The sequence below is a fragment of the Anomaloglossus baeobatrachus genome, chromosome 4 (genome assembly GCF_048569485.1).
Source record: "Anomaloglossus baeobatrachus isolate aAnoBae1 chromosome 4, aAnoBae1.hap1, whole genome shotgun sequence".
Classification (NCBI taxonomy): domain Eukaryota; kingdom Metazoa; phylum Chordata; class Amphibia; order Anura; family Aromobatidae; genus Anomaloglossus; species Anomaloglossus baeobatrachus.
Window position 1 is genome coordinate 375,591,525 of NC_134356.1, and position 14,787 is coordinate 375,606,311.

General features: G+C 41.7%; 1 protein-coding gene across 9 annotated transcripts in view; it reads right to left on the reverse strand.

Moving 5' to 3' along the window:
- The window catches only part of MAGI2 (membrane associated guanylate kinase, WW and PDZ domain containing 2), a 1,367,587-nt gene that overhangs the window by 92,623 nt on the left and 1,260,177 nt on the right, over nt 1-14,787 (reverse strand). For all 9 annotated transcript variants that reach the window (XM_075345212.1, XM_075345209.1, XM_075345205.1 and 6 more), the window contains one exon: nt 13,150-13,293. In XM_075345212.1, coding sequence (XP_075201327.1) covers nt 13,150-13,293 — 144 coding nt within the window. The remainder of the gene's footprint in view (nt 1-13,149; nt 13,294-14,787) is intronic.

Here is a 14,787-nt window from a genome sequence, read left to right on the forward strand (position 1 = left end):
GCTTAACAAAAATTTTTGAGTTTATCTGTGCTGTATTGTCATATAAATCACACCTACATTGTTATTTTCTGTTTTCTAACTTTTGTTCCTCTTGAATTATACCTTTATTCTCTGCAGCTTCTTGTTTACATTCAGATCCAGCAAACATGACCACTTCCTGTGCAAAACCTCAGTCAGAGCTGTCACCGCCCAGACTCAGTGTCCAGCCCCTCCCCAGTGTCCAGCCTCGCCCCCTGCCCGCCCCCTGCACACACATTCCCTGTCAGTATATTCTTCCACAGCACCTGACCTGGTATCACTACAGCATTGCAAATAACAGCCTCACATCGGGGTCTGCACCGCACACATATGTCTCTGCACACGCACACACATGGCTCTGCACCGTACACATGGCTCTGCACACGCATGGCTCTGCACCGTACACATGGCTCTGCACCGTACACATGGCTCTGCACCGTACACATGGCTCTGCACACGCATGGCTCTGCACCGTACACATGGCTCTGCACCGTACACATGGCTCTGCACCGTACACATGGCTCTGCACACGCATGGCTCTGCACCGTACACATGGCTCTGCACCGTACACATGGCTCTGCACCGTACACATGGCTCTGCACACGCATGGCTCTGCACCGTACACATGGCTCTGCATCATACACATGGCTCTGCACCGTACACATGGCTCTGCACACGCATGGCTCTGCACCGTACACATGGCTCTGCACCGTACACATGGCTCTGCACCGTACACATGGCTCTGCACACGCATGGCTCTGCACCGTACACATGGCTCTGCACCGTACACATGGCTCTGCACCGTACACATGGCTCTGCACCGTACACACATGGCTCTGCACCGTACACATGGCTCTGCACACGCATGGCTCTGCACCGTACACATGGCTCTGCACCGTACACATGGCTCTGCACCGTACACATGGCTCTGCACCGTACACACATGGCTCTGCACACCGTACACATGGCTCTGCACACGCATGGCTCTGCACCGTACACATGGCTCTGCACCGTACACATGGCTCTGCACCGTACACATGGCTCTGCACCGTACACATGGCTCTGCACATGCATGGCTCTGCACCGTACACATGGCTCTGCACCGTACACATGGCTCTGCACCGTACACACGGCTCTGCACCGTACACACATGGCTCTGCACCGTACACATGGCTCTGCACCGTACACACATGGCTCTGCACCGTACACATGGCTCTGCACCGTACACATGGCTCTGCACCGTACACACATGGCTCTGCACCGTACACATGGCTCTGCACACGCATGGCTCTGCACCGTACACATGGCTCTGCACCGTACACATGGCTCTGCACCGTACACATGGCTCTGCACATGCATGGCTCTGCACCATACACATGGCTCTGCACCGTACACATGGCTCTGCACCGTACACACATGGCTCTGCACCGTACACATGGCTCTGCACCGTACACACATGGCTCTGCACCGTACACATGGCTCTGCACCGTACACATGGCTCTGCACCGTACACACATGGCTCTGCACCGTACACATGGCTCTGCACACGCATGGCTCTGCACCGTACACATGGCTCTGCACCGTACACATGGCTCTGCACCGTACACATGGCTCTGCACCGTACACATGGCTCTGCACATGCATGGCTCTGCACCGTACACATGGCTCTGCACCGTACACATGGCTCTGCACCGTACACACATGGCTCTGCACCGTACACATGGCTCTGCACCGTACACATGGCTCTGCACCGTACACACATGGCTCTGCACCGTACACATGGCTCTGCACATGCATGGCTCTGCACCGTACACATGGCTCTGCACCGTACACACATGGCTCTGCACCGTACACATGGCTCTGCACACGCATGGCTCTGCACTGTACACGCACACACATGGCTCTGCACACGCACACACATGGCTCTGCAACCCCCCCATCCCCATCGGGAACACATGTGGAGTACATACTCACCCGTCCTCGGTCCCCGCCGCTCCTGCACGTTCGTCCGCTGTCTGTGCTCTCTTCAGCAAAGTAGTGACGTCACCGCTGTGCTGCAGAGCGCACAGACAGCGGGAGGGACAGTGACTTCTCATCAGCACATTGAAATGTACCGGCATCGGTGATCTGTGATGCCGGTACATTTGAATGTGCGATCCTGGGCAGGGGGCCCGGTGCTGGAGCTGACACTACGGCAGCTGCCGCCAGGCCCCGCCCCCAAATCACGGACCCCACAGCAGTGCAGGGGGAGGTTACTGGAGGTGCAGGGGAATGTGTGGGAGGGTGCAGGGAAGGGGGGCGGTGACTCCTCGCACTGTAGTCGCCCAGCAGGGAGGTGACATGCTGCTCCACATTTGCATGTCAACATGGCCCTGCCCATGTAGACGTGCAAAGACCGGAAGCAGCAAAATCGCGGCAGGAGCGGTCACATGACCGCTCTGAGCCGGGGGAGAGGGGGCTGACAGCGGGGCAGGTAAGTGGTCTCTATCTACTTACCTGCCCCAATGTAGCCCAATAGGGAAATAAAAAAAAAAAGTCAAAGAAGCCGGATAACCCCTTTAAAGCAGTTTTTTTAAAAAAAATAATCTGCAGTATGTCAATTCCTACAGTGAAAATAATATGTATCTGTGCTGCCCCCACGTCAGCAGCCGGGCTGCTCGGATCCACGGTGTCTCGAGGGGCATCCAGACCCGGGGATCATGCGGCAACTCAAATAAAGGGGGTAATTACAGGGGATTGTATATTTACAGGCCGTGACGCCACCGTGACGCCGTGTGTGGTAAGGTGAAGTACCACCGCTGCAGCTGGGAGTACCCAGGGGCAATGGAGTGGACAGCTAGGTGTTTAAGCCCTCCACGTGTAGGGGGAATGCCCCTGGGCTCGGTAATGGTGTTGGGGAGTGCCGTTGGGAGTGAAAGGGTCACTTGCGTACTCACTCAGTCCATAAAGCTGACACCGACAACTTGGTAAACCAAAGTTCTGGACACCGCTGCTGCCGAGGGGAGCTTCGTTTGGGTCCCGTTCCCACTGGTGTTCCATGATGATCTGTGACCTTCCTCTTGGCACTAAGTTCTCTTGCTAGTTGGCCCCTGTAGTGTAGAACTAGTCGGGTCCCGCTCTCCAGTGTAGCTAACTGAGGGAGCTTGCTCTCGGGGTTCACACTTGGGTTTTCCTGGACCGTTTTAGTGGAAAGTCCTATCCCACTCGTTGCACTAGTACCCCGATTTTGGAGCGGGTGGAGAGCGGATCTTGAAGGCTCCGTTCTCGTCTGGTCAATTGTCAGGTTGCCTGAAGCTACTCCCTGACCTAGGGTCCACGTACCCCGTCGTGCCCTGGTCCCAGCCCGGTGATGGTACAAGGCCGTCGGCTGTCCTCCCTGACAGTTTTGTGCCCCTTGTCACAATCCCCTGCGACCGGGGGTCCAGCTCCTACTAGGCCCAGACCACCGTCTGCTACCTAGTTGCTTCCAAGGAGCCCGTCTCCTGACCTCATCTCTCCTTCACTCCTACACTTCCTCTCTCCCACTGACCTACTCCTGACCTCCCCTTTCCAGTGGGTGACCCTATTCCACTCAGGCCATCCACTAGTGTGTCTGGTGGGTGTGGTGCAGAGTGTTCCTAGGATTTTGATTGGCTGATGTTGGCAACACCATTAGTTGGGGACCCGTAAGGAGGAGTTGGATATTGCACAGAAGGGCAGATTGCACAATACCCTGTGACGACCTGATAGGCCAAGACGTCACATATAATTTTTCTAGGCTGTTTGTGATGTCTTAATAGTCTGTCTTCATTTATAAGCTGTGTTTTATTGTAATGATGGGTCAGTAATGTATGGCTTAAACCTGGACCATTTTCCTGATTAGGTTGTGATGACGCAATATCTTGTGACTTTATTTTAATGCTGCTTTTCTCTTTAATGATGTCAGTTTCTATCAACGATTTTATAGGCTGTGTTTCACTTTGATGATTTATACACTTTTTTATGGACCTTTTATTTATAAGCATATTCTATTGAGCAATGTCACAATTATCTGTGTCAATATTTATAAACATTAGGCCCGATTCATCAAGAATGCTCCTAATAATAAAGAGGCATTCTGTAAATCCGGAGCATCGGATGATTGGCATAAAATTCAGAGTGCGCCTCACCACAAATCCTACTCCACTCACTGCCTGAGTAATTTTTGTGACATAGCAAACACAGCCTCGAGTTGCGTTAAACGTTTGCACCTTTTTAAAGCTTTTTATGCCAGAATACTGCCGTACAAGCTTTGATGAAGCAGGTCCGTTGTACAGTTCGAGTATTCACTAGGCTGTGTCCTGTTGTCATTATGTGACAATGTACTTTTTCCATGAAATGTTCAGTTGCGATGGCATAACAGTGTTTGTCGGCATTTTTAGACTGTAGTCTACTGGGATTATTTCAAAATGACCTGTGTCACTTTTGCTCTATAACAAGTGTCAGTTTAGATCAATTGTGATGACACCACAATAGTCTGAGTTTTTACTAGGCAATGTTGTATTGTGATGATTTTACAACACCGTTTGCCTTTATGCCAAGACTGTTTTTTTACAGTAATGATATTCCGTTTTATTTAGGCAGTTTGTGATGATGTTACTGTGCTTTATTCTAATGATGTCCGAATAGGCTCTCTCCATTTATATTGTGAGGATGTCATGACTATGTAATGTACTAGGCAATGTTATATTGTGTTAATCTTTAATGATAATCAATATTCTATGATATTCGTGCTAGGGTCCTGTTTTGAAATCTAACCAACATCTGAACAGAGTTTGCATGTTCTCCCTGTGTTTGCTGGGTTTCCTCTGATTTCTCCATTTTCTTTCCCACACTTCAGAGACAGACTCATAGGGTATTTAGATTGTGAGCTCCATGGGTACAGTGATGATGTTTGTAAAGTGCTATGGAATATGATGGTGGCATATAAGCCAAGCATAACAAATGATATGTTACAATTATACTTGTTTGGATTCCGCCACAATGTTTGCTTGTCAAGTTGCTTGATTATGATGGTGTTACTACTTCAGGCTTCTAGTTTAATAGTTTACCATATTATATTGTGATGATATCACAATGATCTGTATCTGTTTTTTCTATTTAAACTGATCTGTATTGTGATAGTATCAAAATAATTGTTTTTTTTAATCGGTGGACTGTTCTAATTTTAGTTAATTTATAAAAATGTACATCACCGGGAACTCCGCAATAGAATTGAAGGAAAAGATCACTATCTTTTAATAGACCAACGTAGTTTCTCCATTTAGTTTGGTTATATAATACTAGAGTATTTCACATACGGTCATATGAAAAAGTTTGGGCACCCCTATTAATGTTAACCTTTTTTCTTTATAAAAATGTGGGTTTTTGCAACAGCTATTTCAGTTTCATATATCTAATAACTGATGGACTCAGTAATATTTCTGGATTGAAATGAGGTTTATTGTACTAACAGAAAATGTGCAATCCGCATTTAAACAAAATGTGACCGGTGCAAAAGTATGGGCACCCTTATCAATTTCTTGATTTGAACACTCCTAACTACTTTTTACTGGTAACAGAAAGTAGTAGATAGGGATGTTAAACCGCGCCACTGACTCAGCCGATCCAGGAGATTAATGGATAGGAGTTGCTTTAATTCATTACACAGATCAGGTCAACGCGTTTCGGGAGTCGCAGCTCCCTTCATCAGGACAGTCTGGCAAGCAAAACACATCTGCTGTACAGGGAATACTTCCAGCAATATATACCTTACTAATGACGTCATGGTCCGCCCACTTCTGAAAAAAATCGGCGGGAATCAATGCATAGAAAAAAATGTATATGTGTCATCTCTATAACATTCAGCCTTTCTTATAGTACGTCATTTTTTCTTTGTCATAACTGTCCTGACGACTCAGAGGTTTAAAATAAAATGAATTACAAAGAAAAATAAAAACATATGTTTGTGTCAAATTTATATACGTCTCTCTCTTTTACATATGGTGTCAAAAAAAGTTCATGGGGAACCCATGTAAATGTGCACCTCAACCATCGCAACATTACCTAGAACCTACTTAGGAAAGTGTCACTCTAATCAAAGCGGCCGGAATGTGATCGTATAGTCCGCCCGTACCATATGGGAGGTGACCGTCGGGATATGTTCAAAAAGAGGAATCATTATAAGGTGTACTACAGGAAAAAGGATAAAATTTATATATATATAATAAAAAAAGGCGTAGCTAAGAGGATCAATTATCCCTAAATAAAAAATATATATATATATATGTATCTACATTATGTGATATTTACTGGATAAAAAATATATATAAAAAGAAATATTTAAATATATAAATTGGAATAATAATGATAAGAAAGTGTATACTTTGTAATAACTATTTCACATTCCGAGACACACTGTACCACCAATGCTGTGGAACTGCGATGGGGTCTAAAGTCGCACCTACATATGCAAATCTGTTCATGGGTATGTTTGAGTTATTATACATTTTTGGGTCGGTATTGTTCAAGCATGTTATTGTCTATAAAAGATACATCGACGACCTGTTCCTGATTTGGGACAATTCACAAAATAATGTGAATGAATTCCTAGGACAAATATGCAATAACAATTGGGGTCTCATTTTCTCCCCTATTATAAATAAGGACAGCATTGATTTCCTAGACTTGACTATATCACATAATGAAGGAGCGATCCATACGAAAACTTTCTTCAAAAAAGTTGATAGCAATGGCTATATTCATTTTACTAGCAGCCATTACAATAAATGGTTACAAAATATCCCAAAGAATCAGTTCCAAAGAATCCGAAAGAATTGTTCTTTGGATAGGGATTTTGAACTACAAGCCAATATCCTGAGAGAAAGGTTTTTGGAGAAAGACTATCCTATACCATTAATTAAGAAGGCATATCAGATCAACAAAAAACTTACACAGAAAGAATTAGTAAGTTCAAACAGTCACGGGATGAAGGACATGAGTAAAAATTTTTCGTCCAACTTTGTGACGACTTACAGTAATGATGGGGATTTGATCAAGAGTATTATCCGTAAACACTGGGGTATTCTTCGGAATGACCCCTTTCTGAAGGATGCTATCCCAGAAGTGCCTGGGATCACCTATCGAAGAGCCTCGACATTAAAAAACCAGTTAGCTCCTAGCCGGCTCAGAGAAAATAAACCCATGGAAGCCATGGATAATACCAAGGGATCGTTCAAATGTTTCTCTAAGAACTGTCTATGCTGCAGGTCAATTCAACACCAAAGAGTCAATTTTTGCTCTAAAACGGGGGGGGAAGTGTTTTCAATCAAATCACGTTTAAATTGTCAGTCTGACTTCGTGATATACTTGATTGAATGTGAATGCGATAGACAATATATTGGGAGAACAATACAGGCACTGCATAAGAGGTTAAACTCGCACAGACACAACATTAAAATAGGATTCATGTTACATGGTCTGTCGAGACACATCACTATGGAGCATAATGGGAGAGCAAAGATCAGGATCACCCCGATCGAACAGATAACCCCTCTTTCACACAATCGTATTGATGCTTTAAAAAGGAAAGAGACCTATTGGATCTATAAACTTAACACATTAAAACCATTTGGGCTCAATGAAGTAACGGATCTATTTTATTAGTTCATTATTTTTTCCCCAAAGATAGTCCCTTTAATATGGATACACTGTGTTGTAAGAGAAGTGACAATGATATCCCCAAGGATAGGATAGCTCAGGGCCGCCGTCTAACAAGCAATGGATCTTCTCTGATTAGAGAATATCATGGACTATGAGTCCTTATGTATTTTTCACTAATCTAATTTTTATGGATTTTTATGTAATTTTATGATGTTAATGTTATAATATGTCTTTAGAGGATTTACATCCTGTCAGGTAGTCCTTATTTTATTGTAATAATTCGATCAGATCATAGCCTCAGGTTTTAACATAATTTTATACATTTTTTTATACAATTACTTTTTTCATATGTACATTTATGTATTCTTAATAATAGCTAGAGATTTATCAGTTGTGAAGTTTTTTGTGACATACTACAGACCACACATAGCTCCATATCAATGGATTTCTCAAGAGGGATCTCCTTGACATGCTCACTGGAATTGTTCTCACGATTTTGAACTGTTTCACCCGCACGGTATAGCTCCTCTCATACTAGCTCCATATTTCTACGGAACAGAGATCTGGACAGTTTCCTCGAGAGAGGGTTGACTTGACATGCGCACTGGATTTTTTTCCCACGGGTTTGAACTTGATTGAACCTCAAGTTCACACTAGCTCCTTACCTTCACTCATCAGAGGTCCGCGCACATTCCTCGATAGAGGTTATCTTGATATGTGCACCTGATTTTTTCTCCCATGTTGTACTTATTCACCCTCACGGCATAGTTTAGTCTTTTTAGACTACCTCCATACTTTCACCAAATAGTTGTTTATATTTTTCCCACACTCAGTAACCGGGTATAGTCAAGAAATTAATAGTAAATAAATAAAAAAATTTTTTTCTATGATTCCACAGATCGGGAATAAAATTACTCTAGATTATATGGTGATATAACGCTGGTTCCCGATTAAATTACATTGATGGGGTCCTTCCCTCAGCGTGACCCGCATTAGCGGGTTGGTCGAGGCGTTTAACAATCATAAGGAAAAAGTTTTTCTAAACCTGCACTTATACGCAAGACACTATAGCGTCCTTGGTCTGCTTTATGTTCCCGCCATGGAGCCTAGGCTTAATCATATTTTTGGCACTCAGACAATGGCACCGTTCTTTAAGGTACATTATTGTGATCCCCCTTTTCTTATCATTATTATTCCAATTTATATATTTAAATATTTCTTTTTATATATATTTTTTATCCAGTAAATATCACATAATGTAGATACATATATATATATATATTTTTTATTTAGGGATAATTGATCCTCTTAGCTACGCCTTTTTTTATTATATATATATAATTTTTATCCTTTTTCCTGTAGTACACCTTATAATGATTCCTCTTTTTGAACATATCCCGACGGTCACCTCCCATATGGTACGGGCGGACTATACGATCACATTCCGGCCGCTTTGATTAGAGTGACACTTTCCTAAGTAGGTTCTAGGTAATGTTGCGATGGTTAAGGTGCACATTTACATGGGTTCCCCATGAACTTTTTTTGACACCATATGTAAAAGAGAGAGACGTATATAAATTTGACACAAACATATGTTTTTATTTTTCTTTGTAATTCATTTTATTTTAAACCTCTGAGTCGTCAGGACAGTTATGACAAAGAAAAAATGACGTACTATAAGAAAGGCTGAATGTTATAGAGATGACACATATACATTTTTTTCTATGCATTGATTCCCGCCGATTTTTTTCAGAAGTGGGCGGACCATGACGTCATTAGTAAGGTATATATTGCTGGAAGTATTCCCTGTACAGCAGATGTGTTTTGCTTGCCAGACTGTCCTGATGAAGGGAGCTGCGACTCCCGAAACGCGTTGACCTGATCTGTGTAATGAATTAAAGCAACTCCTATCCATTAATCTCCTGGATCGGCTGAGTCAGTGGCGCGGTTTAACATCCCTATCTACTACTTTCTGTTATCTGCTAACCTTGGGTCCGCTGCCGTGGCTTGGATACTTTTATATGCTGGTATAGGCGTTGTGACTTTCACAACCCCTATAGGTGAGTAAGACCACCCTCCTTGATTTTCCCCAATTGTCTGGGGTAAGACCCTATTGCGCTTTCTTTCCACAGTGTTTTTCTCCAACTACTTTTTACTGACTTACTAAAGCACTAAATTGGTTTTGTAACCTCACTAAGCTTTGAACTTCATTGACAGGTGTATCCAATCATGAGAAAAGGTATTTAAGGTGGCCACTTGCAAGTTGTTCTCCTATTTTTATCTCCTATGAAGAGTGGCATCATGGGCTCCTCAAAACAACTCTCAAATAATCTGAAAACAAAGATTATTCAACATAGTTGTTCAGGGGAAGGATACAAAAAGTTGTCTCAGAGATTTAAACTGTCATTTTCCACTGTGAGGAACATAGTAAGGAAATGGAAGAACACAGGTACAGTTCTTGTTAAGCCCAGAAGTGGCAGGCCAAGAAAAATATCAGAAAGGCAGAGAAGAAGAATGGTGAGAACAGTCAAGGACAATCCACACACCACCTCCAAAGACCTGCAGCTTCATCTTGCTGCAGATGGTGTCAATGTGCATCGGTCAACAATACAGCGCACGTTGCACAAGGAGAAGCTGTATGGGAGAGTGATGCGAAAGAAGCCGTTACTGCAAGCACGCCACAAACAGAGTCGCCTGAGGTATGCAAAAGCACATTTGGACAAGCCAGTTACATTTTGGAAGAAGGTCCTGTGGACTGATGAAACAAAGATTGAGTTGTTTGGTCATACAAAATGGCGTTATGCATGGAGGCAAAAAAACACAGCATTCCAAGAAAAGCACTTGGTACCCACAGTAAAATTTGGTGGAGGTTCCATCATGCTTTGGGGCTGTGTGGCCAATGCCGGCACCGGGAATCTTGTTAAAGTTGAAGGTTGCATGGATTCAACTCAGTATCAGCAGATTCTTGACAATAATGTGCAAGAATCAGTGATGAAGTTGAAGTTACGCAGGGGATGGATATTTCAGCAAGACAATGATCCAAAACACCGCACCATATCTACTCAGGCATTCATGCAGAGGAGCAATTACAATGTTCTGGAATGGCCATCCCAGTCCCCAGACCTGAATATCATTGAACATCTGTGGGATGATTTGAAGCGTGCTGTCCATGCTCAGCGACCATCAAACTTAACTGAACTGGAATTGTTTTGTAAACAGGAATGGTCAAATATTCCTTCATCCAGGATCCAGGAACTCATTAAAAGCTACAGGAAGCGACTAGAGGCTGTGATTTTTGCAAAAGGAGGATCTACAAAATATTAATGTCACTTTTATGTTGAGGTGCCCATACTTATGCACCTATCAAATTTTGTTTAAATGCAGATTGCACATTTTCTGTTAGTACAATAAACCTCATTTCAATCCAGAAATATTACTCAGTCCATCAGTTATTAGATATATGCAAATTAAATAGCTGTTGCAAAAACACAAATTGTTATAAAGAAAAAAGGTTCACATTAATAGGGGTGTCCAAACTTTTTCATATGACTGTATGTTCTGATGACGGCTATAGTGTTATAGCCAAAACGTCAACTAAACATTGATTGCATTAAATACATTTTCAAAAAAATCTACAAACTTGATTGGCGAATTCACCTTATTAATAACACAGAGGGAGAACAACACCATAAACATGCAGAAAGGTCAGGAGAGGTAGATACAAACCTGCCTGGGGCACAATACTTAATTCTTATTAGGTTACAGAAAAGTTATTTGTAAATTAAGCTAGGGTTCAATCAGGAAAAGAAGAATTATTGCCGTTGAAGCCATAGGTGAAAAAGGAGCTTCACGTTGACCCTGCTGTGCAAAGCAATCTTTTCTGTTTCAAGCAACAAAAGGTGAGAACATTTTTCACTATTCTACAACCTTTTATTTTTCCATTAAGAATATCAAAATAACATTTTGAATGACAATGAGCTTTCCTTTCTATTTCCCTTTGTGGGTAATCTTTTCTGTATTATTTTACAGGACTGGCAGTAACACTCCTATATTTTGTATGAAAATAAAATCATAAAATAATTTAGAAGTGTGCCTAGCAATTAGGCTTGAATATGGAAATAAAAGCAATTTAGACAAAATTACTTTTTTTCTTCCCCATGACCTGATGGAGCAGGAAATTATGCCACAAAGCACTGCTGCGTTAATCGTCAATGCTTAACCTATTTATTCTTCCTGCGTGATTACTGCAGCTTTTACTCAACAGTGTTCTCATTTACCATTTATTCCCCATGTTAACGTATAAACAGCTAAACTTGCGTTAAAAGGTTATAAACCATTCAATCACGCAAAATAATAAAACAGGCCTGTGGATTCTATGTAAAAGCATTAAAAAAATGAAAGCGCGAGGACCCAGCATAGAAAAGAATAATTATAGACTAAATTTGAAAACCCTTATTTGCTCCTAAAAAGTTTTTTCTTCAAATTCTGCCAGTTAAGATTAAATTAATTCACAATTTTCAAATATAAGCAACACATAAAATGGATTGTTCAAAGATAGTCATTGACGTCATCTCCCCTAGATGTCCTATTGTGGTGGTCTAACACCACGAATTGCTAAGAAGAAGCGGCAGCTACACTCAGAACAGTTATGCTATTTTGTCTCCTGACTACCTTGTTTTTTCTTCAGGTCTACAGTAAATGGGTGTGATTCATCATTTGCAGGTTTTTTAAGACACTTTTTTGTTTTTTTTATTATATTTTTTCTACCAAAATCATAAAAATGGTGATCCATGAACTATGCCCAATACCCCAAACTGACTTTCTTCTATCCCTAACTGGTTTTGTGACTCCTTTAGTGCAAGTAGTTGCACGTTTTGCAAACATTGTATTAAAACCCACAAATGTACATAAAATAACTTGGGTGGGTGGTGGGGGGGAGGCTGAGGAGGGAATAAAAAACTGGAGTAGAGTCGTGCCAAGTTTTTTGACTTTTTAAAAAAAATTGAAAAACTTGGTACAAATCTACTCCAGTTTTTCATGAATCTGTCTGAAAAAAGCCACATTTGCATAGGAGTTCAAAAAACTATCAAAGCCACAAACGACAACTTGAAAAAAGGCACAAAATATTTTATGAATTTGTCACAAATCAAAAATCATATCAGTAATGGATAAGTTTCCATGCCAAACTGGCTTAAAAATGCAATGATGAATGAGGCCTAATGTCTTAATATACAAATAGACGGAGTAGAGCTGATGAGAGTGGTACAACACTTTTCGGGTGTTCAGTGACATGCTGTTATTTTATGTATTGGATCACTCCATTTAATATCAAGTCTGAAGTCTTAATACCTGCTGAAACTGAATTATTGACCTATAAATAATTGGGTGCTAATTTAATTAAATTAATATCCCCTAAAATCTGTAAAAATGCTTGAACGGATTCATTGCATGAGAAAACTGGATAGAACTTACCCTCATCCTCCCATTTCGTATTGCAGGGCCATCCTCCGCAAGCCGTAACACGTACAAATCCATTTTGTACTCTCTACCGCCACGTATGCTGAATCCAAAACCTTTAGCTCCCTTTTCCATCTCTACTGTAAAGTAGTCATAATCCTAAAAAGAAGTAGGAAGTTTATTAAAGGGTTAATGTTTGCTGTGGATAAAATGTGCAGAGATTTCAGATATCTCAGCATGAAATCATTCTACTATGCTTAACCACATGAGCTATATTTAGCATGAAAAAAATCTCTTTTATCCTTTAATATTTTTTTATAAAGGCAGTAATCGCAGGAAAATAGAAGGTGATGCCCTATACTTTCACTGAGTAGGAAAGGTGAGAATAGAATAGCTCTTTAGGTCTTTTCATAGGCCAGACTCAGCATATAAAAGGAATATGTGCATTGCATTGTATATAATGTATAACAGGGATGACAATGTGGGAAGAAACAAGTGCAATTCTCACCTGCTGCTTTACATTGCCTGCTAATCATTTCTTACAAATTAAAAAAAAGTGATTGCTGGAGGTCCAACCACTGGGATCCCCACTGAACCTGTGAACCAAGGCTCTGAAGAGTCATGTTTGAATGAAGTGATGGTGGACCACACGCATTGCTGCTCCATGTATTCTTAATGGGACCAGTGGATATAGTCAAGCACTGCGCTCGGTTGGTCTCCCATAAGAAAGGAGCGATAGTGCGCATGATCGACCTCCACTCAAATCACAAAAGGCGCTTTAGAGCCACAATTATTGGGATCGGTGGGAGCCTCAGAAGTCGGACCCTCAGTGATTAAGAAGTTAGCTGCTATCCCATGGATATCGGATAACTTCCAAATTCGAGAATGCCCTTTTAATTTTTAACCTAACGCTTCAGGTGTGTTGTTATACCAAAATATTAAACTTTATTGCTGTATTGTATGAAATGAGTAAAGAAGCCTGATGTTGGAGAATGATAATGTGTTTTTGAAATTCGTTGGTCTCTACCTCTGTTAGCACTGTGATAAGTGCGGTATGTAGGATTCAAATGAAGAAATTGGAGTTTGGATTTTAAAGTTTTCAAATCCCAGTCTAAAGTGGGATTTTTATCAAAACCAGTCCCTAGGGTTTAGGGAATCCAAACTGTAATGTTCGGTGTTTGTACTGGGCACCTAGTGTCCGGAGCTCAAACTCAAACGCAGACTTTTCAACTGTCTGTGTCCGGAGCTCGGGTATTGTTCCGAAGCTGAATAAAGTTTGTTGAAAGGCTGGAGCGCAGCCAATCAACAAGCTTGTCAGCACGTGGAAGATGCCAGTACACTGCTGAGAATAGGATAAAAATACATAATTTTTTTAAAACATTTTTCTCTATTTTTGATAACCAGTGCAGGTAAAGCAGACAGCTGCGACCCTCCGCTGTATGCTTTACCTTGACTGGTTATCAAAAATAGTGGGGACCTGACAAAGTTTTTTAAAACTATTTATTTAAAAAAAAGTAAGAATTAAAAAGAAATCCTAGAAGCTCCAACGTAATACAATGGTGTAATGTCTGAGAATGAGACTCCATTAGGTCACTTCTGATGAGTAGCAGGTACGGATTTTCTCATGCTCGAAATTCCGTGCCTGCTGTTAAC